Source organism: Telopea speciosissima, chromosome 10 (genome assembly GCF_018873765.1).
Source record: "Telopea speciosissima isolate NSW1024214 ecotype Mountain lineage chromosome 10, Tspe_v1, whole genome shotgun sequence".
NCBI classification, from domain to species: domain Eukaryota; kingdom Viridiplantae; phylum Streptophyta; class Magnoliopsida; order Proteales; family Proteaceae; genus Telopea; species Telopea speciosissima.
In genome coordinates, this window is record NC_057925.1 from 50,419,314 (window position 1) to 50,442,063 (window position 22,750).

At 40.6% G+C, this 22,750-nt stretch overlaps 3 protein-coding genes across 5 annotated transcripts; 2 read left to right on the forward strand and 1 right to left on the reverse strand.

Annotated features, from left to right (window-relative positions):
• Positions 1 to 174: 174 nt before the first annotated feature.
• Positions 175 to 3,095, forward strand: LOC122641344 (heterogeneous nuclear ribonucleoprotein 1-like). Its single transcript, XM_043834555.1, has 2 exons — positions 175 to 520; positions 1,556 to 3,095. Exons 1-2 carry the CDS (start codon positions 299 to 301, stop codon positions 2,735 to 2,737), a joined length of 1,404 nt encoding a protein of 467 aa, XP_043690490.1. The 5' UTR covers positions 175 to 298; the 3' UTR covers positions 2,738 to 3,095.
• A 4,307-nt stretch (positions 3,096 to 7,402) lies between these two features.
• LOC122641492 (protein unc-13 homolog) lies at positions 7,403 to 11,352 on the forward strand. 3 transcript variants are annotated; one of them, XR_006329916.1, is made up of 6 exons: positions 7,403 to 7,968; positions 8,213 to 9,100; positions 9,213 to 9,662; positions 9,765 to 9,951; positions 10,027 to 11,079; positions 11,155 to 11,352. XR_006329916.1 is itself a non-coding variant. In XM_043834747.1 (5 exons), the coding sequence occupies exons 1-5, from the start codon at positions 7,423 to 7,425 to the stop codon at positions 11,007 to 11,009; spliced, it is 3,054 nt and encodes a 1,017-aa protein (XP_043690682.1). In that variant the 5' UTR covers positions 7,403 to 7,422; the 3' UTR covers positions 11,010 to 11,352. The 3 variants fall into 3 exon arrangements, 2 of the variants coding, with proteins under 2 accessions (XP_043690682.1, XP_043690683.1); XM_043834747.1 differs by having other exon boundaries at positions 10,027 to 11,352; XM_043834748.1 differs by having other exon boundaries at positions 7,403 to 7,959; positions 10,027 to 11,352.
• Positions 11,353 to 11,706: 354 nt separating this feature from the next.
• Positions 11,707 to 17,039, reverse strand: LOC122644269 (protein NRT1/ PTR FAMILY 5.2-like). Its single transcript, XM_043837910.1, has 4 exons — positions 16,922 to 17,039; positions 13,361 to 13,578; positions 12,673 to 13,238; positions 11,707 to 12,587 (listed from the first exon to the last, which is right to left on the reverse strand). Exons 1-4 carry the CDS (start codon positions 17,034 to 17,036, stop codon positions 11,711 to 11,713), a joined length of 1,776 nt encoding a protein of 591 aa, XP_043693845.1. The 5' UTR covers positions 17,037 to 17,039; the 3' UTR covers positions 11,707 to 11,710.
• Positions 17,040 to 22,750: the final 5,711 nt, after the last annotated feature.

Below are 22,750 nucleotides of genomic sequence, written 5' to 3' on the forward strand. Positions count from 1 at the left end.
TCTTATCCGTTAAAATAAATCTATTTTTTTTTCTTCTCTGAAAGGCAGAAATTGTTAGTTAGCTTTTTCCCTATTCTCTCCAGGGCATACGATAGTGTAGATATTTTTTTTTGGGGTAAGGCCAAAGTCGGCGTTGGCGTTCCCTTTGGCACAAACCCTTACCTTCTTCTCCATCTCATCTGTCCTCTGGTTCTCCTTCTTCTTCAACTCTACAGAAGAGAGTGAAGAACAGGGGGAAAAAGAAGTAATACTGATAGCAGAATAGAAACTGTGTAGGTTGAGATTTGGTTGAGTTCAAATGGATTCGGATCAAGGAAAGCTATTCATTGGTGGGATATCTTGGGATACATCAGAAGATAAGTTGAAGGAGTATTTTGGGAACTATGGAGAGGTTTTGCAGACTGTGATCATGCGTGATAAGATGACAGGAAGACCCAGAGGGTTTGGCTTTGTTGTCTTTTCAGATCCTTCGGTCCTTGATAGGGTTCTTCAGGAAAAGCATACTATTGACGGGAGAACGGTAAGACTCGATTTTTTATGAGCTTAATGGGTTTCATTTCTTCGATTTGTTATCTTTGATGGGTAATATTGGTTTTGTTATCTTTCGTTTATTTTGATTAGATTTGATTATTTATATTGTCGTTTGCTCCCCATGTTTCATATTTAGGTCTTTTGTTGAGACACCGATTTCTTTTCATTAGGGTATTTTCTGTTGATTAATATGTTCGGAGTACTTTAGTGGAAATATTCGTACATTCCCGGATCTGGGTTTGAGGTTTTCTGTTTTCTTATATATTTTCACATTTTGGTCCAGTGGGTGGTCGGGAGAGGGTGGATATTGTGTGAGAAAATGGTTATGTGGAACTTTGTCGTTGATATCTATGATTTGTGTTCTTGGTAGTTATTATTTCTGTTTGCATTTTCTGGAGCTTCTGATCTTAATTGACCACAATAGCTTATGAATGTGATTTAAACTGTCGTTTATTGTAGGCAGCTTGATGGTTATGGTTTATATTGCATTCATTTCTTTTGAGCACAGTTATTTTTTAATTAGTTGATACTGGTTGAACTTGTAAATGCATTCTGTACTGGTGTAAATGGTCATCTATGTGTTTAGTAATGGAATGAAAGGAGGGCATAATGTTTCGGTGTTGATGGTTTAGGAATAATAGTTAATCGATAAATTCTTTTCTTAAAGCATTTTTTGTTTTGGAACTCGTCGTTTCAGAATTTGCTTATATTTTGGCTTGTCATTCTCTTCTAGGTTATTTTTAATTGTATTAAGTTTTGCCCTTTGCATATGTGACATATCCTGTGTGTCAAATACAGGTCCTATTATCTGTTATATCCCCACTTCCCCCGTTTGAAGTTTATAGTGTGAACATTTGTGATCTAGTGCCAAGATTTAATTATATCAAGTTAATCTTGTTATAACCTTTCTTCTGTGAGGTTTTTCATTTTGTGCATGTCTTTTAAAAGCTCTTCATATCTGGTTATTGTATTCTTGCTACCAATGTGTGTCTTCTGCAGTATAATCCCTGGCTTTATTATTCAGGTGGAGGCTAAAAGGGCTTTGTCAAGAGAGGAACAACACACTTCCTCTAGGCCTGGGAATCCTAATGCAGGCAGAAACCTTGGAACTGGGGGCAATATTAGGACCAAGAAAATATTTGTGGGAGGGTTGCCCCCCACTCTTTCAGAAGATGGATTCCGCCAGTATTTTGAGACATATGGTGATGTGACAGATGTAGTAGTTATGTATGACCAGACAACCCAACGACCTCGTGGTTTTGGTTTCATCTCCTTTGATACTGAGGAAGCAGTTGATAGAGTCCTGCACAAGACTTTCCATGAGTTGAATGGTAAACTAGTTGAGGTCAAGCGTGCCCTCCCAAAAGATGCAAATCCTGGAGGTGGTGGCCGTACAATGGGTGGTGGGAATTATCAGGGTTATGGTTCTTCTGGGGGCAACACAAATACATATGATGGTCGGGATGCCAGTAGATACATGCAACCCCAAACAGCTGGAGGTGGTTTCCCAGCGTATGGTTCCTCTGGATATGGCGCACCTGGCTATGGATATGGTGCAGCAAATAATGGTGTTGGGTATGGTGGTTATGGTGTCGGCGGCTATGGTGGTGCCAATGCTGGATATAGTGGCCCTGCTGGGGCCTATGGAAATCCAAATGCACCAAATGCTGGTTATGTGAGTGGCCCACCTGGTGCCCCAAGAAGCCCATGGAGTAATCAAGCTCCTTATGGATATGGTTCTGCAGGCTATGGTGCTAATGCAGGTTATGGGACTGCAGCACCTTGGAATGGTGCCGGTGGCGCTGCTGTTTCCGGAGGTTCTGTTTCTGCAGCAACAGCTCAGTCTCCTAGTGGAGCTGCGGGTTATGGTAATCAAGGTTATGGTTATGGTGGTTATGGTGGAGGTGATGGATCTTATGCCAACTCAGGTGGTTATGGTGCTGTTGGAGGACGTGCTGGTAGTGCACCAAGCAGCAATTCTCCTGCTGGTGCTGGTGGGGGAGAACAAGGGACTGGTGCTGGTTACATGGGGAGTGGTTATGGTGAAGGTAATGGGAATTCAGGGTATCCAAATGCTGTCTGGAGGTCTGATGCTTCACAAGCGGGAGGTTATGGGACTGCCCAGGCAAATGGACCTCCAGGCGGGCAGGTTGGTTATGGTGGTGGTTATGGTGGTGCTCAGACCAGACAGGCACAGCAGCAGTAATCCAGATTACTTAAGAGCTTCTGTTCTCGCATGGGACTGTGCTTGTTTCTCATCTCAGACGTGGAGCATCGGTACATGCAGATGGCAGCAGATTTTGGGACTGGTTGGACTGCTCAAATCCCAGTAGTTTGCAGTAGTGACTATTCTATTAGTATATAATGAGTATTAGTTCTGATTAGTAGTTGATACTGGTACTTAGTATTTGCTTCAAGTTGTAGTGTTATATTTGGCGTGCTTAGTGTTGTGTCTCATAGCTGATTTGGGTTTTCTCCTCTCTCTAGTGCTAAAGCTAGAGTTTTCTTTTAGACTTTTACTTTGTTCGGCTGGATGACACGTAGTTAAGTTTTTTTTTTAATGATGTGGTATCAGCATTAATCTCTGGCAGTTGAGTAGGAAATTGTTGGTGCAAGTACAAAGCTTTTTAAATGGAACTTATGCTTGATAGCGATATTATACTGCTACTTTTTTTGGTATGATAGATAGAGAACACAGACGTATAGATATAGAGAGGCTTCTTGGTAATCAGCGTGGAGCTCTAGGCCACTTGGGTTGATCAGTACGTAATGCCTAGCGATAATGGTAGTGGTAGTTGAGATATTTGACAATGGCATAATCATTTTCCTCCTGTATTTGCCCTTGTTGTACAGGAGGAGGGGGAGATGCCCGTCGTCTAAGTGGGAACCTGGTGTCTACCCTTGTGTGTGCTCTCAAAAGGTTTTTCTTGGGGGTGTGCGTGGAATGGCATTTAAAGAGGACTCGCTGAGTTACCCGACGAATGAAAGCATGGCAGGGAGGGCCAGTTCAAACAACAATGTCAAACTTCCTGAAGTCTTCAGATACATGTCATGAAAATCCCTTGGAGTGTCTACAAATCTGAAGGACCTGTGGTGTGGTATGTAGACTAAACAGGCCTGGTTCCATGTTCTACAAGTTGGCCTTTCTTGCTCTTACTGTCTGAAGATGTTCCCTACTCTGAAATACCTTCTCAAGATCCTCTCTGATTGAAATTGTTTGAGGTTGTTGATGTGGGTTAGCCTATTGAACTTTCATTTCCTTTTGTGTTTCTTTTATTGAGTTTAAAATCTAGTTAGATCTTTCTTTCATGACTTTCATTCCTTTATGCCCGCCTTTTTAATGAATTTAAATCTAGTTAGATCTTCTTTCTGGCCCTCCCATATCTTGTTTTAGTTGGTATTGGCATTCATTCATCCCTTTCACTTGATTTTTTGACTCCGTGAGTATGCCATATATAGATATGTGGTTTGTTAAATGGGTTTTGATCGTGTTTACCATAAAAGATGTGAAATAGCTTGCAATTTCTTTATTCATGCAATAGATTTTTAAATTTTGAAGAGAACAGTTCTATCAAGCCACTTGATATCATTCAAAATATTTGAGAAGGTAGGTTGTGTTTTTGCATGTAGCTTTGGTTGCCTCTTTTGGGTAAACCTGTCTGTGTCACCTGCTTAGTGTTGCAGAAAATGCATTTTTTTGTTCCAGAAAGATGAAAACTTACTCTTGTCCATGCAATTAGCCATGATCGAAGCCTGCTGTACAGGGAGACACTGATTAACTCACTCTTTCATCCTTCATGAGAAAGGGATGGTCATCTGGAGTTATACTCAGATCAGTGGCATAAGAGTGTGGTTTATTATTTTATGTATTGAAGCCCATATATTTTATTCCTTCTTTTCGAAGAACTCGAGCGCACAATCATACTTGCCTTATATAGCAGTGACTCTTAAGCTACACCATGAAAAATTTTCTTCTGTGTTTTTGCAAGTACAATGGAAGGAAGCATCCATCTATAAAAATCAATACTGCCCAAGGGTTCTGTACGTTGTTCCCATTGTCATTCATTAGCTTGGAAGGGTCTTCCATTTTCTAGTTTTTCACATTAAAGAAAACATTGTGAACCTCTCTCCTTTTGGAGCAGCACCTGGGTCAAATTTTTCGGGAAGAAATTGCGATCTTTTCGGATTGTGATCTTCTGCCGTCGCCTGGCTGCGGCCGGCTTGAAGCCTCACAGGCAGGGGTGACATGGCCGCCCTATCCCACTGAAGCAAGGTGCTCCGGTAGTGGGTAGGGTTGTTATTTTGCTCCTGTCTGTGTGGTGCTGCACACTGGCTGCACGGGCAGGATGCAGCAGAGGATCCATTGGATCCTCTGCAGCACTTATGTAATTTAGAGTGTGCAAGTGATACATACATGCACTTGAGGAGCCTTACGAGTTTGGTAGTAGGGAAAGTTATTGAAGGTGGATAGTTGTACGTTTTTATTTTTTGGGATTACTTGTGGATAGTTATATGTTATAATGTCTATTCGGACCAGGTGGCACATATGGCACACAGGGTCTCTGTTGTTTTGTCCGATGTTTATAGCCGTCCTATCGGTATTGCAGAGGATTTTAATACTATTCAAAGGTGGCAACATTATAAGGAGGATAGACTTGAACAATGAAAATCTTAAATTAACTCTCTTGATGTTATCTGTGCATATAAATGAAATCAACAAGTGGGAACGAGAACGAGGCTTTCTAACCTTTGAACACTTCCTCATGGTAGCACGTTCGATGATTTTGGGTAAAGTAGTAATGGGGACATTTGAAATTCAAATGGCACCAGCTATAAGGCTAGAGTACGGAACTGAGACATAGTTAGTCTTCCAATGTATCACTCATTTTTGGTCTACATGTGTGGCTATGGAGGGCAACAGTATAAGGAGGATAGACTTGAGTAATGAAAATCCTAAATTAACTCTCTTGATGTTATCTTTAGATGTGCACACAAAAATATAAATAAGATGTTTATCTTGAGGTGAGAGGTGAGGTTGGTTCCTCCATTAAGCCTTTTCGAATCTTCTTCCTATTTTCTCTCTACCTAGATTTGTGTACGCAACACAAGGCAATTGATTAAGATTATATTTGTGGTTGATATGGATTCTTGGAATAGATTTTCGATTTGTACCGTATTTTGAAACACAATTCTTTTCTCTTTCTTTTTTTTGGCTTAAAAATGTGTTCTAAATCTATGGTCTATTTTGAAAATTCATATCAAACACAGCCTCATGTTATGTTACTAATATGGATTTGTAAAATATAGAAATTTGTTGGTGTCTTTTGTTGTTAACACGCCATGATAATCAGAATGTTGTGCATGTAAATGGATTAAAACTACAATCTTATTCAAACATTGTGGGCAAGACCACTATTATTTTTAACACCTTGATTCAGGGGCGGGGTGTAGTACCCATGCCCAGACACAGGGCAAAATGACCACCTCGCCCCCCATGAAATATGGAAATTATGATCCTATGACCCTTCACACGCACGTGGGCATTTGTTAATTAAATGGCAGATAAATAAATTGTCTGGAACAAGACTTTCATAGGGCATCAAGCATTCGGAATAATTTATGATTTATAAGATGATCATATAGCTTAAAGCACCAATACAAATGAACAAAACATCACCTTTACATTTCATAATTAAATTTGAAAATATTTGTACACATTTTTTTTTATACAATCGATGATTAAGATTCTATATATTGGATGTTACAATGGATTGCGATTTTTTACGATATCATCCTCCATACCCATAAATCCGTTGTACGATATTTTTAAAGTGGAGGGACTTACATAATAAAATTCTATCACTTGGGGGATTATATGTTATCTCAATTAAAATTGATCTTATGGATTAATAGTGTTATTTACTAAATAAATATCCATAATTAGTAAATTGAGTTAAAGATTCACAAAATGCAACCTTAGTGGGATCACTGTCAAGAATCATACTACTTGGCATGCTGACACAATGTAAGATTATGAGGGGATACAATCTTATAAATGGACCAGGATCCTCTGTAGCACCGGGGGGCAGCGGTGCATATCGGGCGGCACAGCAGAGGTCAGGTGGCACACATGGCACACATGGCCTCTGCTGTGCCGCCGGATGTGCACCGCCGCCCAACCGGTACTGCAGAGGATTTTAATTCCTTATAAATAACTTGCTAGTGGGGGGAGTGGGTGTTGACATGATCAGATAGAAGGATTGATTGATATAAAGAGGGAAAAATCACAAAAAATAAGGCCATGAGATAGAAGGATTCCAATCCAGGGTGTAATATAGCAAAGTTCTGCAATTGTTTCTGTTAGTTTTGATGGCTACAAAGGGATGGAAAGGAAAGGAAAGGAAAGGAAAGCCAGGTAGCTAAGACGCTGGCTTTAAAATTGACAGAGGAATCCTCCCTTAGAGGCTTTTAGATTTGAAGCTTCGCTGAAAATAGGGAATGGTACAGATAGGTTTAATCTAAAAATAGAGTCACAAACACAAAATCACAAAAATTAGGACAGCTAAAGCAAGCATTTCTCATCCTCTCAAAATCCTCTAATTTAATTAGTTTTGCCAGACTTAGTTATGCAATCCCATTTTCATCGCTATCAGAAGTAAGAAACGCTGGCAACACCAACCATACCCATACCTTAATCTCTCTCTCTTACCCGTCTCTGCTTCTCTCCCAGAAATGCCCACTTTCATCACCGATCCACCCTCTCCTCTTGCGCCGGACATCTGACAACTTACTTACTCATCCCCAGATTCTGACACAACCTCCATTGTGTCTCATCATTATCATTATCACAATCTTATTAGCTCTGTCCCCATCACCACCACCCCCCTAACTATGGGCCACCAGGCCCGTCGTGACTCTTTCACCGTTTCACGGTTCAACTATGATGCCGAGGCTGAGCTCGACTGGCCCTTTGGCAAGCTGAATGGCATCGACCAAGACGATCTTAGGGAGACGGCCTACGAGGTTTTCTTCACGGCGTGCCGGTCTTCACCGGGTTTTGGGGGGAGGAATACGATAAATTACTATAACACGGCGGCACAAGAAAGCACAGAGGGTGGAGGTGTCGGAGGGGCATCATCACCAAGGACCAATGGGGGAGGTTTGGTGGGGATGAGTAGAGTAAAGAGGACTCTTGGGTTGAAGACGATAAAGCGGATGTCGCCGAAGAGGATGGCGGCGTCGGTTGGAACGGCAAGCCCATCATCGCCGAGAGGGGTTAATTCTCCCAATATCTCATTATCGGTGCCACCACCGATGAGGCCAAGACGGCCCATGACATCGGCAGAGATTATGAGGCAACAGATGATGGTCTCGGAACAAAGCGACAATCGACTCAGGAAGACGCTCATGAGGACCCTCGTCGGCCAGGTACGTGATGTACGTATGCAACAATATCTACGTATCTTTTTCTGTTTTTTTTGGTTGTTCGTAGCATATTATTTCTTAGGAATTTGGATAGAACTCATCCTTAAAATTAACTATTAAGTCTCGCGTAAAACTCATCGTTAAAAGCTAACCATTAAGAAGAAGGTGCTCAACAACCTCAATTTATGATTAATAATGGAGGCATTGTCAATCGTCTAAAGACTCTAAATTCCTGTGTTCCTTTTGAATTCAACAGATGGGTCGAAGAGCAGATACGATAATTATTCCTCTTGAGCTTCTTCGCCATCTAAAACCAACAGAGTTCAATGACGCTAACGAGTATCAGATATGGCAGAAGCGGCAGTTCAAGATACTAGAAGCAGGTCTCCTTCTATGTCCTTCTATCCCACTTGAACGATCCAATTCCTACGCCAAGCGTCTCAGAGACATCATCAGAGCGAGCGAGACCAAAACAATCGATACCGGCAAGAACTCTGAGACACTACGAACTATCTGCAATTGTGTGATTTCATTAGCTTGGCGTAGTGCCAATGGATCAACTAATGATGCTTGCCATTGGGCTGATGGTTTCCCCCTCAACATCCTTATTTATCTCTCTCTTCTCTACTCCATTTTCGATCACAAGGACGAAACCCTTGTCCTCGATGAGATTGATGAGTTACTGGAACTCATCAAGAAGACTTGGTCCACTCTAGGTATCAACAAGCTCATCCACAATGTCTGCTTCACATGGGTTTTATTTCAACAATACGTTGTCACCGCACAAACTGAACCAGACCTATTATGTGCTTCTCTTGCTATGTTGGCTGAAGTGGCCAACGATGCCAAGAGACCTGATAGAGACAATGTGTATGTAAAGATCTTGTCATCTGTGTTGACGTCTATGCAAGGTTGGGCACAGAAGAAGTTGCTTGATTATCACGAAAGTTTCCCCAAAAATTCATTTGGGTTGATAGAGAATGTTCTACCTCTAGCATTGTCTGTTGCAAGGATTTTGGAAGAAGATGCGGCAAACCTCGCAGCTGTGGCTGTCCCGGATAAATCGATTCTGGGTGGGGTGGATTCGACAGGGAATCGGGTTGATTTTTACATTAGATCATCTTTGAGGAATGCATTCACCAAGGTCTCTAATTAACCTAAAACTTTAGTACTCTTTTTTGTTAATTTCGATGTTTTTAAGATTGTAGAATGAAATCTAAACATTTCTGTGTTGGATGTTATATAATGATCAAAAGATTTTGGAGAATGTAAATGCCAAGGCTACAGAAGTGGAAGTAGAGGCAACTGAAGCTCTCCTTCATCTGGCTCAAGAAACAGAAGATTTAGCAACAAAGGAGAAGGAGACCTTCAGTCCCATTCTCAAAAGATGGCACCCAATTGCGGCTGGAGTTGCAGCAGTGAGCCTCCACAATTGCTATGGAACTGTGTTGAAGCAATACTTGGCAGGGGTGTCCACGCTCACCAATGAGACAATTCTGGTGTTGCATAGAGCTGGAAAGCTAGAGAAGGTTCTGGTTCAAATGGTGGTTGAAGATTCTGTGGACTGTGAAGATGGTGGCAAAGCAGTTGTAAGGGAAATGCTGCCCTATGAAGTTGACTCCATCATCTCCAGTCTCTTAAAAACTTGGGTTAATGATAAGTTGAAGAAAGGGAAGGAGAGTCTTGGTAGAGCTAAAGAAACTGAGGTAAGTGTTACTTCAATTTTATGAGACCCTGACCTTAGTAGTATCTGTTATGAATTGTGATAAAAGGAAAATTAATTTGTGGTTGTGGTTTCTTTCTGTTAGACATGGAATCCCAAATCCAAAACAGAGCCATATGCACAATCAGCTGTGGAGTTAATGAGGTTAGCCAAGGAAACTGTGGAGGACTTCTTTGATATCCCAATTGGCATTTCTGAAGATCTTCTGCAAAATCTCTCTGATGGCTTAGAACTTCTCTTCCGAGAATATACTTCCTTTGTTGCTTCATGTGGTAAGCTTTCTTGTGCTTAGTTGAGAAATGTCCAGTATGAAAGGGGTTACTTAATAAAGGCTATATCTTGTTCAGGGTCAAAGCAAAGCTATATCCCTACACTTCCCCCTCTAACCAGATGCAATAGAGGATCAAAACTTCACCAGTTTTGGAGGAGAGCAATGCCTTGCAAAGATGGATCAGAGGATTCACAGCGAGGAAAAACCACTGAAGGTCACCATCCACGGCCATCCACAAGCCGAGGGACGCAACGCCTCTATATTAGGCTCAACACTCTTCACTACCTCCTCTCCCACATCCACTCCTTGGACAAGACCTTCTCCCTCGCCCCTCATGCCAATTCAATGCCACGCAACCGCAACCGCAACCGCAACCGCCACCACTTCCCCACAACTTCTTCTTCATACTTGGACCTCGCACGCTCCTCCATTCAAACAGCAACTCAACATGTCGCAGAGGTGGCGGCTTACCGTCTCATCTTCCTTGATTCGAAATGTGTCTTCTACGACAGCCTCTATGTGGGTGATGTTGTGAATGCTCGCATACGTCCTGCACTACGCATACTCAAGCAGAATCTAACACTCTTAGCTGCAATCCTCACCGACCGGGCACAACCCTTGGCAGTGAAAGAAGTGATGAGAGCCTCTTTTGAGGCCTACCTCATGGTGCTTCTCGCCGGGGGAAGTTCTCGGATCTTCTCCAGGGCGGATCATGGGATGATTGTGGAGGATTTTGAGAGCCTCAAGCGTATATTTTGCACCTGCGGCGAGGGAGTAGTGGCAGAGAATGTGATGGAGAAGGAGTCAGAGACAGTGGAAGGAGTGGTGGCATTGATGGGTCAGTCAACAGAGCAATTGGTGGAGGACTTCAGTATCGTGGCTTGTGAAGCAAGTGGGTTAGGAATGGTGACTTCAGGGCTGAAGTTGCCAATGCCCCCAACCACAGGGAGGTGGAACAGAGCTGACCCAAATACAATCTTGAGGGTATTGTGCCATAGGAATGACAACATGGCTAATCGATTCCTGAAAAGGACATTTCAATTGCCAAAGAGGAGATGAAGTCTTGTCGGGTTTGATTTCTTGAGTGAGTTAGCACTTAGAATCATCATCATCAACGTCAACAATGAAGGTACAATTGTTGTTTTAACTATTGATTGCCATTCCTCTCTCCCTCCCATGTACCAAAGAAGAAAACCAGAACAAGAAAAAGTGGAGGGAGATTCATTTAATGTTATAAAACTAGTCAGCTTCTCAATGAGGTTGGTATCAAGATTTCTTGTTGGGGTTCCAGAAAGCTTTGTACAATTCATTCTCTTAGATTCGGTAGCACAAGGCAGAGTGTTCATACATCTAAATAATTGTTTCTTTTATAAAACAGATGGAAGGAAAGTTAGTTTGCCAATGGATTGAGCTGCATTCCTATATTTTTTTACTCTGGACTTTCCTCAAACAACTTCCCCCCCCCCCCCCCGCCCCCAACCAAAAAAAAAAAAAAAAAGGATCATGGACTAGACTTCTGGTAATCAGTAACAAAATTTTCTATTTCAGTTTTTTTTTTTTTTAAATCCTGTACTGTTCCTAATTAAATCCTACTTTTGCTATGCCTGGGCATCAAAGAATTTACCTTTGTTAATAAAAAAGAAGTATCTTAGGGAAAAGCATCTGAACTTTGCCATAAACTGATCATCAGCTGTTGCCAACAAGGACTATATATAAATTATTGTTGTGCGCTTCTTTTGTAGTTAAATACAGTAATGTAACTAAACCACTGGCTCCTCTTGCTTGGGGACTATATATGTTGACATTTGATCTTCTCTAAGCACTTCCACTGGTTCAGAGATCTCAGCTTTGTAGACATAGAACTTGGCCACAATCAAAAAGAAAATGAAATTTAATACGTTTAGTACCGCAAAGAATGCGTAGTAATAATCTAAATGAGAGGCATTGAGATTATCTAGAATCCATCCGTTGTGGCCATTTGATCTGGTGATGTGAGACACAGTTGAGAGAAGGAAACTGCTAAGGAAGTTGCCCATCCCATAACTTGTCATGGCATAAGAAGTCCCCAAACTCTTCATGCTTAATGGCGCCTGGTCGTAGAAGAATTCAATCTTTGCTACCTCCAAAAACGAATCGGCTGTTCCCATAAGTGCAAATTGTGGTAGTAAAATGAATATGGATAAAGGAAGTGTCCCTCCATTTCCAACCAGACCATGTTGTCTGGCCACACTTAGTCTCCATCTCTCAGTTAGAGATGCAATTAGCATGATTATAATGTGAAGAATCAGTCCAATCCCCATTCGTTGAAGGAGCGTAACCCCTCTAGGATTCTTAGTCCACTTCCTCATCATTTTAACGAAGAACCGGTCATATATCACAACACAGATAAGCATTGATATAGTAACAAATGCAGCTAAGCTGGCTGGGGGAATATGGAAGCTCCCTATACTTGTGTCCAGGGTAGTACCTTGCTTGACAAAAAGAGTGTTAATCTGAGCAATCATTGTGCTCGGAACAAACATCGCAATTAAAATTGGAAGCATACACAGCATTTGCTTCGTCTCCTCCACATGGGTAACCGAGCATAACATCCATGGTGAATTTGAACCTGTTCTTACAGAGGCCTTGTTGAGGAACCTGCATGATACATGACTAGAGAAGTAATAAAGCAGTCAATATATAGGTCTTAGAATAGAATTGTAGCAGCAACTTTAATACCAACCTTAAGGTATTTGTAGAATCAATCCTAAACTTTCCTTTAGTTGCATATTCCTCCAAGTCAAACTCATAGAGTTCTTTAGGGTCAGAAGGGATGGAAACTCTCCATTTCCTAATTGCAGCAACAATGACCCTGGCCATTCTAGTGAAGGGACTTCCTGTAGGCATTCTGTGCCTGTAGGAGGGTGTACCAGAAAGAAAGACCAACACAGATATTCCCAGCCCAATTGTTGGGAGCCCATAACCAATACCCCAGCCCAAATTGTCTTGAATGTACACTAGGAAAGTGTTGGCAAGGAGGGTGCCAAAGAAGATGCTAAACATCCACCAATTGAAGAAAGAGAGCTTATGGGCCTTCTCCTTTGGATCGAAACTGTCGAATTGGTCGGCGCCTATGGTTGAGATGTTGGGCTTGGTTCCACCGGTCCCAATCGCCAGTATGTACAGTGCTAAATAGAATACACCCAATTGTAACTTTGAAACCTGCTTGCATTTTGTTACATCTATTTGGAAACAAGGAGGAGGTCTTAGTGCTGGTAGTGAAACAGCAAGTGTTAGCAAACACATACCCTGCAATCAACAGTCAAAGAATTATTGGTTTAGTTTTGTGGCCCATAAATTTGAGTCCAAGGGCCATGTTTGGGCCTGGGCCTGGGCCTGGGCCAGTAATAAGAAAGAGGTGGGGAAGATACCGAGAGATATATAATACAAGCAATGACGACAGTCCGGTAGCGGCCGAGATGGGCATCGGCGATGTAGGCGCCGATGATCGGAGTCATCCATATAGTGCCCATCCAGTTGGTGACGTTGTTGGAAGAGGTGACGGTGCCCTGGTGGAGCTCCCTTGTTAAGTAGAGCACCAGATTCGACGATATTCCATAGTAGGCCATCCTCTCGAACGCTTCATACACTTCAAAGCCCAGAACCAAAAAAAAAAAACAATCCAAAATTAATATCTAAGGAAGGTTAAATAAAATTCAAAGTTGGTGGACTTAATCAATTTTTAAGCTTAATCTCTTGGGAGATAGAGATCATAGAAGACTAGAAGAATATATTCACCCGGGCCCATTATATCTGTTGAAGGGATCTCCTCCATGGGCATGGGGCTTAGGTTCATGGGTCCAAGCATATGAGTGGCTTTTTGACTACTACAAACTAAGTTTCATTTACCTCCTTGATGGCAGAAGATTCAAGTAATCTGATACAGGGTTTAAAGTACCAGTATCGGGTATCGTATCAGAACGATGATTTTAAGAGATGTATCATATTGTATTGGAGAGACACAAGATACGCTAGAGACGCAAGATATACTAGATATATATATATGTAAATTGTCGAGAAAAATATGGAAATGCATAGGATATATGCAAGATACAACTTTGAAACACTATAAATAAGTAGGGAGAAGGTTCTTTGAGCAAGTGCCATAGAGAAATGCACCTATGAGGTGGTGTAAAATGGTATCAAATATTAGAGTGTAGCAAGGACATTTTATTTGAAGAATAGAGAGATAGTCACAGAAACACTAGAGTACCCTACGCAAGCAGCTCAGAGAATCTTTTCCCAAATAAGTAATATGCAAAATGGGAATGCATTCTCTGTCTAGGAGCATGGCCCCTGCACCAACGCGGGAGCCAATGGGAGTGTACGCACAAGCATCAACAAGGGCAAAATTACCATCTTTCATGGGGGGGGGGGGGGCAATTATTCCACCCTATGTTGTGTTTGGGCATAGGAGTCACGCTCCCAGAGAGTTTTTTCCCTATGCAAAATGTATCATGCACAGAAAGGAGAACAAAGTATGATAAGTAAGGGTGTCAATTCCAAGCCCAGCCCGGCAGAACCGATCAAGCCCGGCCCGACCCATTTACTAAACGTGTCGGGCTTAAGCCTGACACGTTTAGTAACCGGGCGGTCCCGGTGTGCGGTTCTAGCCCATCAAGTGTCCGACCGAACCGACCAAATGCTAGCCCGACCTATTTACTGGTTTTGAGACCTTGTGATTGGTTCAAGCCCTCTTACCTACGAAGGTTATGGCAGCAGATTGGGTGTTAAGAAGGGAGCCATTCTTTACTGGAGTGACTATTTCCTTTTTTTTCTTTTTTTTTTCTTTTTTTTTTGGAGAGTAGGGGTATCAGACTGGAGTGACTATTTCTTTCTTCAATACTTACCTAATTCCCTTAAGGAACATAACAAGTGGCCTGCTCTCCCAACTCCGCTCAGGTAAAAACTTTAATTTTAAAATTAAACCATTATTGTTGTGTTCCTGTATGAGCTTGCCCAACTTTTTAACTTAACTTATCAGATACTTGGAACTAAATCCATATTATGTCTTTTCTTACTAACATTAATTGATCCGGACACTTTACCTAACACTCATTAATTGTAATTCTTTTTTTAGTGTTGGGAGACAATCGAGGAGTATTGTTGACAATTGGTCCTCTATAGCCCTTTAATGAAACTCTTCTCCATTAACTTGGATTTGGGAAAAGATCATCTATAGAAGGCGTTCGGAGGAGATGACATCGGTGGGTGCAAGAGGGCCAGATCTCACACCTGGGCTCTCCTCCCACTCTGACCTTGGTGGAATGACCATTCTCCTCCCGGACGATTAAGTCTCAGTTTGAGTTAAACATGTACATAGCCTGATTAAGGCCCGGTTAAGGCCCCGTTAGAGCTAAACATGCCTACAGCCCGGTTAAAACCCGGTTAAGACCCGATTACATTAGACCGATTATAGCTCGAAGACTGACTTAGTCCAATCAAGCCCGACCCGGCCCAACCCGAATACTTAAACGAGCGATCATGGTGCAGGCTTTAAACACCGTGAGGCCTGACTAGGCCTAACCGAGCCCTACCGATTGACAATTGCATTCAATTAATTATATATATTAAAGATGAGATTTCTAATATGTACTAATATCAAAATTTTAAGTATCGTATTGATACTATATCATATCAATATTTTAAAGTTACGATACATATCAATTACTATTGACGGATACGGAAAGATACTTAAAAGGGAGTCTTGATCAGATATGCTTTATAAGTACTAGTACTGTTTCATCTTTCATGTTTCACTCGTAAATAGAGCCCAAAGTTGAAGTAGAGTTAGTTAAGAAAATGTCAAGAGTAGTTGAAGGAGCGTTAGTTAAGAAAATGTCAAGATTAGTTAAACCAGGATATGACCCAAGATACTCAGAAAATAGACGCAATAAAGCTTCAGTTTTCTAGGTGTTGTTTAGGATGAAAGCCTCTCCAACTCTAACCAAATCCTCTTTTCTTTTGCCCTTTTTCCTTGCAAACACACCCACTGCAGTGATATGATATGATATAGTCTGTAAATCTGCCCTCCCAGATAAAGGGTGAAAGAGGAAAAGAAAAAAATGGGTGATGGGTAAGAGCCTAATGTGTCAATCCTCTATTTCCACGTCCGTCTCATGTACAGCAAGGCAGAAAAGACCGCCTTACCCCTGCTTGGACAAGGCACTCAGACAGAGGTAAGACGGTCTTTTCACCACCTTGCTGTGTCCGAGACGCACATGGCAGTACGGGCAGCTCAGCAGTCGAAGAGCCTGTTGAGTCGGTACACAGTAGTCAAAACCTTTTATCTAATGATGGTTTGTTAATTATCATGGTAATGGACATCTAAAAAGAAATTCTTGTTGCACTGAATCATCAGTGAGAGAGGAAAGAGGAAAAGGAAAAAATGGGTGATGGGTAAGAAGAGCCTACTGTGTCAATCCTCTACTTCCATGTCCGGCCCACACAGCAAGGTGGAAAAAATCGCTTTACCCCCGCTCAGACAGGGGTAAGGCAATCTTTTTGCCACCTTGCTGTGTCTGGGACGCACATGGCAATACGGGCAGCTCAGCAGTCGAGGAGCCCGCCGATGCGTCAGTACTCAGTAGGCAAAACCTTTTATCTAATGATGATTAATTTGTTAATTATGATGGTAATAGGCATCTAAAAACAAAGAAATTCTTGCTGCACTGAATCATGAGTGAGAGATGGTGGAACAAGCACTCAAGATAGTGAAAGTATCTTTGAGATGGGACTACCAGTTGTGGTTCTCTCCCTAACTGAAGCAGATCATCTACAGTGGCAGGTACCCAGGAAAAATGGAAGGCAAGACCTATGAGCTAGGGTGGCCCCTGTAAGATTTTCTTGGAAACACAGAAAAAAGCTAAGAAACCTACTTAGAAATATTAAAGCTTTCACAGAGAGAGGGAGAGAGAGAGAGAGAGAGATACCAACAACAAAGGAGCAAGCAGTCCATCCACCTCTCTTAGATCTAAGGATAGGGTTTCCTTTGAGATCCACAGTTCCATCCTGTGTGAACTCTCCACGCTTTGCTTCCTCAACCATGGCTTTTTTTTTTTTGTGTTTTTTTGTGATGGATGACTGATGATCTGTTAAAGCCTTACTTAACACACGTTGCTCAGTGGCCCTGTCAATGGTGCCCCTCTTATTTATAGACTTCCTTGCTAGCTAATCTCTCTTTCCTACTATTTCTCCTCCACTTCTTTTTGGAAGTTTCTAGTTTATGATGTAAACAAAAAAGAACACAGCCTTCCTGCACCTAGACACATGAGTGTGCAAAATTACTATCTCGTCTTCTATGAAATAAAAAATCTCATTCATGTCGATGAGATCTCTTGTTTTGTGTATAATTACAAAAATGCCATCCTTCTTATTGAGCTTGGTTTTGATTAATAATAAATTTTCCAATTTTATTGGTCTGTCAATTGACTTTTATGATCATAAGCATAGAATTTGGATAAAAAGAGTTATTCAACGAAGGACCGGTTTTTTTTTTTTTGCATGATTGTATACATGCATGGTCGTGTCTTTCAATCATTGGATGACGATGGGGAGCAAACTTATAATAACACATTAACACTTACATCTCCCATCCAACCATATATATTAATTATATAACCTATAGTAATGGACTGGGTGGGCCATCTTCTTCGTATTCTCTTTCCTTTATTTATTAACGAAATACAGGTGTGTAGATTAATTGGCATCTCCCACACTAAGGGTGTCAAAACTAAATCGAATCGAACCGTTTAAACCAAAACTGACAGACCGTTTAGTTAAATGGTCCGATTATGGTTTTAAAAATGACACCGTTTATTTAATCGGTTTGGTTCGATTTAGACCGATTAATCCAATGGTTTCAAACCGTGTAATCCAATTAAAATTGATTATAAACAAACCGGCTAACGGGATAAAAAACTTAACAACTTTTTTTTTTTAATAAACAAAAAGTCAAAACCTAATAAGGAGCACCTACTAAGCAGTCATGTTTCTTCATTAATGATTTCCTTTTTCCAAAAAAAAAGCTAATAACTTAGTAAGTATAAGTAATAACTATTAACTAATAACTAGTATTAATAAATAAAGTAGAAAATGTGTATAGAACCATCTAACCAAAACCGTGTAAAACAGTATAGAACCTTTTAATCGAAACTGTTTAAAAACCGTTTAACCAAAACTGTTTACCAAACGGTTCAGGTTTTGATTATGAGAGTGTTTAGTTAAATGGTTTGGTTACGGTTTCTACCCTCAAGCAGTCAAAATCGAATTGAATCGAACCGTTTAACACCCTTATCCTACGTTAAGCTAATGAACGCACAGAAAGGGTGTCGTATAGCTCGTTTATAGGGGGACACACATGGTCAAGGAGGAGAGAGAATATATATATATGAGGACTTGTATATAAACCAATAGCTTATATGGCCTTTTCTCTTGATAAGGGAAAATGATCCTCCTGCCAACAATGTGGGAATACTTTCCCATGTCCAATCATATTCCCACCATTTGGATCCCACACTAATATTCTTACCTTCTCCATGATCAACGTGGCATAAGACATTCCCCACCCTACAACTTGGTATGGGAAACTTTCTCCCTATTTGATAATAAGTCTAGAGAGAGACATTTTTTGGGCCCCAATTCTTCCCTATGTGCCCAAGTGGTCTAGTTGAACTGGTAGAAATCTGATCGGGCTGGCTCCATAGTAGGACTCTAGAAGATGATGAAGAAATATTTTAGTACAAATCGCACAAAATGTGACAAGCAAAAAAATCAGATGTGGACTACGAATCAAACTGTCTATTGAAAAAGAGAATGTCACCCGGTCACACAGTGCACACCGCCTCTGAACCTCGACATAGGGGCACCAGTCATTTCTAATTTTTTTAAGGAATCCCTCTTTCTCCCTTCTTTTATACTTTGTTGACTGCAAAGAAAACCATTACATGAAGGTGGATTGCAATCATTTGATTAGCGAAACAAAGAAACAAAAAAGAGCCGTTGTTAGTGTGATATTGGCGGATCAATAATAATTAAGCTCTAGCCGGTGGCATTTCCATTTTTTTTGGATAGACCTAAAAAAAAGGTTAATGGAAATTTATTTTCTTAAGAATCCTATTCCCTGTTTTTATGGTTCAGGACAATAGAATATAATCTTAAATAGGAACGTAAACCTAACCCAATTATATTATATGGGGAAAAGAAAAATGATTGGTTCGTGGTTCCTACGACCGGAACACGCAAATTGACCATCCAACCTCAAGTAGTCAAGTCAATTAGTCAAATAAATAATTGAGGAAATTGTTCAGGCCTACCCAATTAAGAAAATTAATTACAAGTTGAGTTGGTTTAAAATTTATTTTACATTCACAAGTTTCAAATTTAAAAAAATTTACTTAACCCTCCAAAAGTAGTTAGTTATTGCTTTATGAGTTCATGAAAAAATAAAACTGATCTTTCAAAAATACCCCCAAACATCTTCTAAAAATATCCCAAACATCAATTCTCCCTAGTCTCAACCGTTCCATTATGTAAAATAAATGAGATTTATATGAACAGACATTGATTTATACTTTCTTCTATCGTTTTGTAATATACTAGTGACTTAAAATAGGGACTTGAAGCAAACACTCCTCCCATCCCTCCAACAGAAAAAACATAAAAAAAAATCTGAAACAAGGATTTTGTAATCTAGGCAATGGAGATTAGGGTCATATCTTTTTCAATTGATTTCCCTGGTTACAATAAACACCCCCACACAATGGAGGATTTAATTCATCTTTTAGTTGTTTTCATTGTTCATAATGTACCAATATTTTACCAAAAAAAATCTTTTCGATTCGATTAGTATTCGGACAGGGATTATCCGAATCCAACAAATCTGATTCATATTCGATCCATTTAGAGGTATTCGCATCCGTATCGATTTAGAGGTACTCGTATCCAGATAGGGATTATCTAGATCCGATCACATCCGATTCATATTCGGTTTGGGGGTTTGTGACTCCGAAACCGAACTAGACCACACTGGATTGTCGTATTTGCCTAAACCTTCTTCCCACTTTCCCGTTTCTTTGCAGTTAGTTCAGCAGTCAAATATGAGATAATTTTTTTTTATTTCTTATAATGAAACATATATTTTAGGAGAAAGTTGTGTTATGGAGATCAATTCATTTTTTTTCCCCACTCTTTTTCATAATGAAACGAACATAAAAAACAATGAAAAAGAAGTGAAATAAAATCTTAAGAAATTCTTTTATTTTAGGAGAAAGTTGTGCTATGGAGATAAATTCAGGAGAGTATTGTGGCCCTTACCCTTCTTCCCACTCTCCCACTGCTTTGTTTTTTTCTTTTACATAGTGGAACGGTTGGGACTTGGGAGAATTGATGTTAGGGTTTTTTTTGAAAGATCAGATTTATTTTTTCTTGGGACTCATAAGCAATAACTACTTCTAGGGATTAACTAAATCTTTTCAAATTTGAAACTTGTGAATGTAAAACAAATTTGAAACCAATTAAACTTGTAATTAATATCCTTAACTAGTAGATCTGAGCAACTTCCCCATAAAAAATCTCAATGACCCCATGTTGGTGCAGGAGCTTACACAAGCAAGCAATATATACCTTCTATATATTAGAATCTATATGCTAGCATTGTTTTGTGAACTCTTACCCATTAGTATTTTGTTGATGGGAGACTGCGCAGGCTGTGCCCAGGCACACGGGCAGCCTGTGCAGGGGGTAGGGTGGTCATTGCGCCCCACCCCCTTTATTGATTGTCGGATAATGTAAGAGATTTGTCTTTTTCTTTCTCTCCAGCTCCAGCTCTAACTCCAATGGCCTCAACAATGTAAGGAATTGATTTTTTATAAAGTAAGGGCAGTATCACATGTTAGAATAAATTATAAGATCAATATGACAGATCAAAAAACACAAATAATAATACTAATAGAGATTTGATTGGAACCATACCTAGATCCATATTGTTTGTCGAAGAACTCCTTAAACGTTTGTTTTTCTCTTTGTTAGTCTTGTCTACTCCCCTTCTCTATGTAAATTGTTAGTGGTATTAACTAATAGTCATTACTTCCTTTATATAAACGAGAAACATGGACTGACCATAAAATAAAGTACAACTAGGACTCACTCATAATAAGACTCACTTGTAAATAGGCTCACTTTAGTCTTTACTTATTAAGGCAGTTAAAAAGGCAGTTAACTGAAATCCATTACTCATTATGGAAACTCACCTCCCGTACCATGTCTCATTCAACCAAGCCAATCAATTAACACTCATCCATTAATCCAAACTCATACAATGACTGGATGCTAATCCATACATGTTGAAAACATTACATCACAATCGGGCACGAAAGTCCAAGGGTGAATGCTATGCTAGGCCGGTACATCAATGCTAGCAGCCTTCGCCAATATTTATTCAAGATGATCCCGTTGGAGGGGTAAGGGCGGCAAGGGTAAGCCGGCAAGAAGGGGCGGGCAGGGGCAGGGGCAATGGCAAAGGCAAGGGCAGGGGCCAAGATGGGTGGGAGATGAGGGAGTAGAGAGTCAGAGTATAAAAGGTGGGGGGGGAGGAGGGGACAAGGGATAGATGCAATGGTGGTGGGGTGATGCAACAACAGCAAGAACCAATGATTGAGATGCTTTCCATCCCATCTTACGAGCAACAAAATGGTAACATGTGAGATTTAAGTATTCCTCGTTAGTGTGTGTGTGGGGAACAGATCCCTCTTTGGTGGGAGAGAGCCACTTGCTCCAAACTCAAGATGCCACTCTCTAATCTCCACTAGGGATGTAATGGATAATCAAAAATCTGAATTCAATTCATGTTTCCATTCCATCTTACGATCAACAAAATGGTGACATGTGAGATTCAGTTATTCCTCGCTAGTGTATGTGTGAGTGTGTGTGGAGAAAAGATCCCTGCTTGGTGGGAGAGAGATAGATAATGGGAGACGCTAGCATACGTTACACAGTGCCACTTGCTCCAAACTCAAGATTCCACTCTCTAATCTTCAGTAGGGATGTAATGGAAAATCAAAAATCCGAATTCAATTTGTGTTTCCATCCCATCCTACGATCAACAAAATGGTAACATGTGAGATTCAATTATTCCTCGATAGTGTGTGGAGGGGGAAAAGACCTCTGCTTGGTGGGAGAGAGCCACTTGCTCCAAACTCAAGAATCCACTCTCTAATCTTTAGTAGGGATGTAATGGATAATCAAATATTCGAATTCAATTCGTGTTTCCATTCCATCCTACGATCAACAAAATGGTAACATGTGAGATTCAATTATTCCTCGCTAGTGTGTGCGTGAGTGTGTGTGTATAGGGAAAAGATCCATGTTTGGTGGGAGAGAGAGAGATAAAGGGAGACGCTAGCATACGTTACACAGTGCCACTTGCTCCAAACTCAAGATTCCACTCTCTAATCTGCAGTAGGGATGTAATGGATAATAAAAAATCCGAATTCAATTCGTGTTTGTAACCATTTAGGGGAATTCATATTTGAGAAATTGATTTCCAAAAACACTATCCATATTACTATCATATTTAACCTACCATATGGCAAAACCAATAGTTTACCTGTGAAGATATTAATTGTTAAGATTTTTGGGTTGGGATTAGTGGAGTGGGACTGAGTCTTTCACAAATATACCAAGTGTGTGAATAAAGGAATGCAACTAGCTCACTAGAGAGCGGGACCACACAACCATGCGCCCGTGGGCCCCACCTCCATATT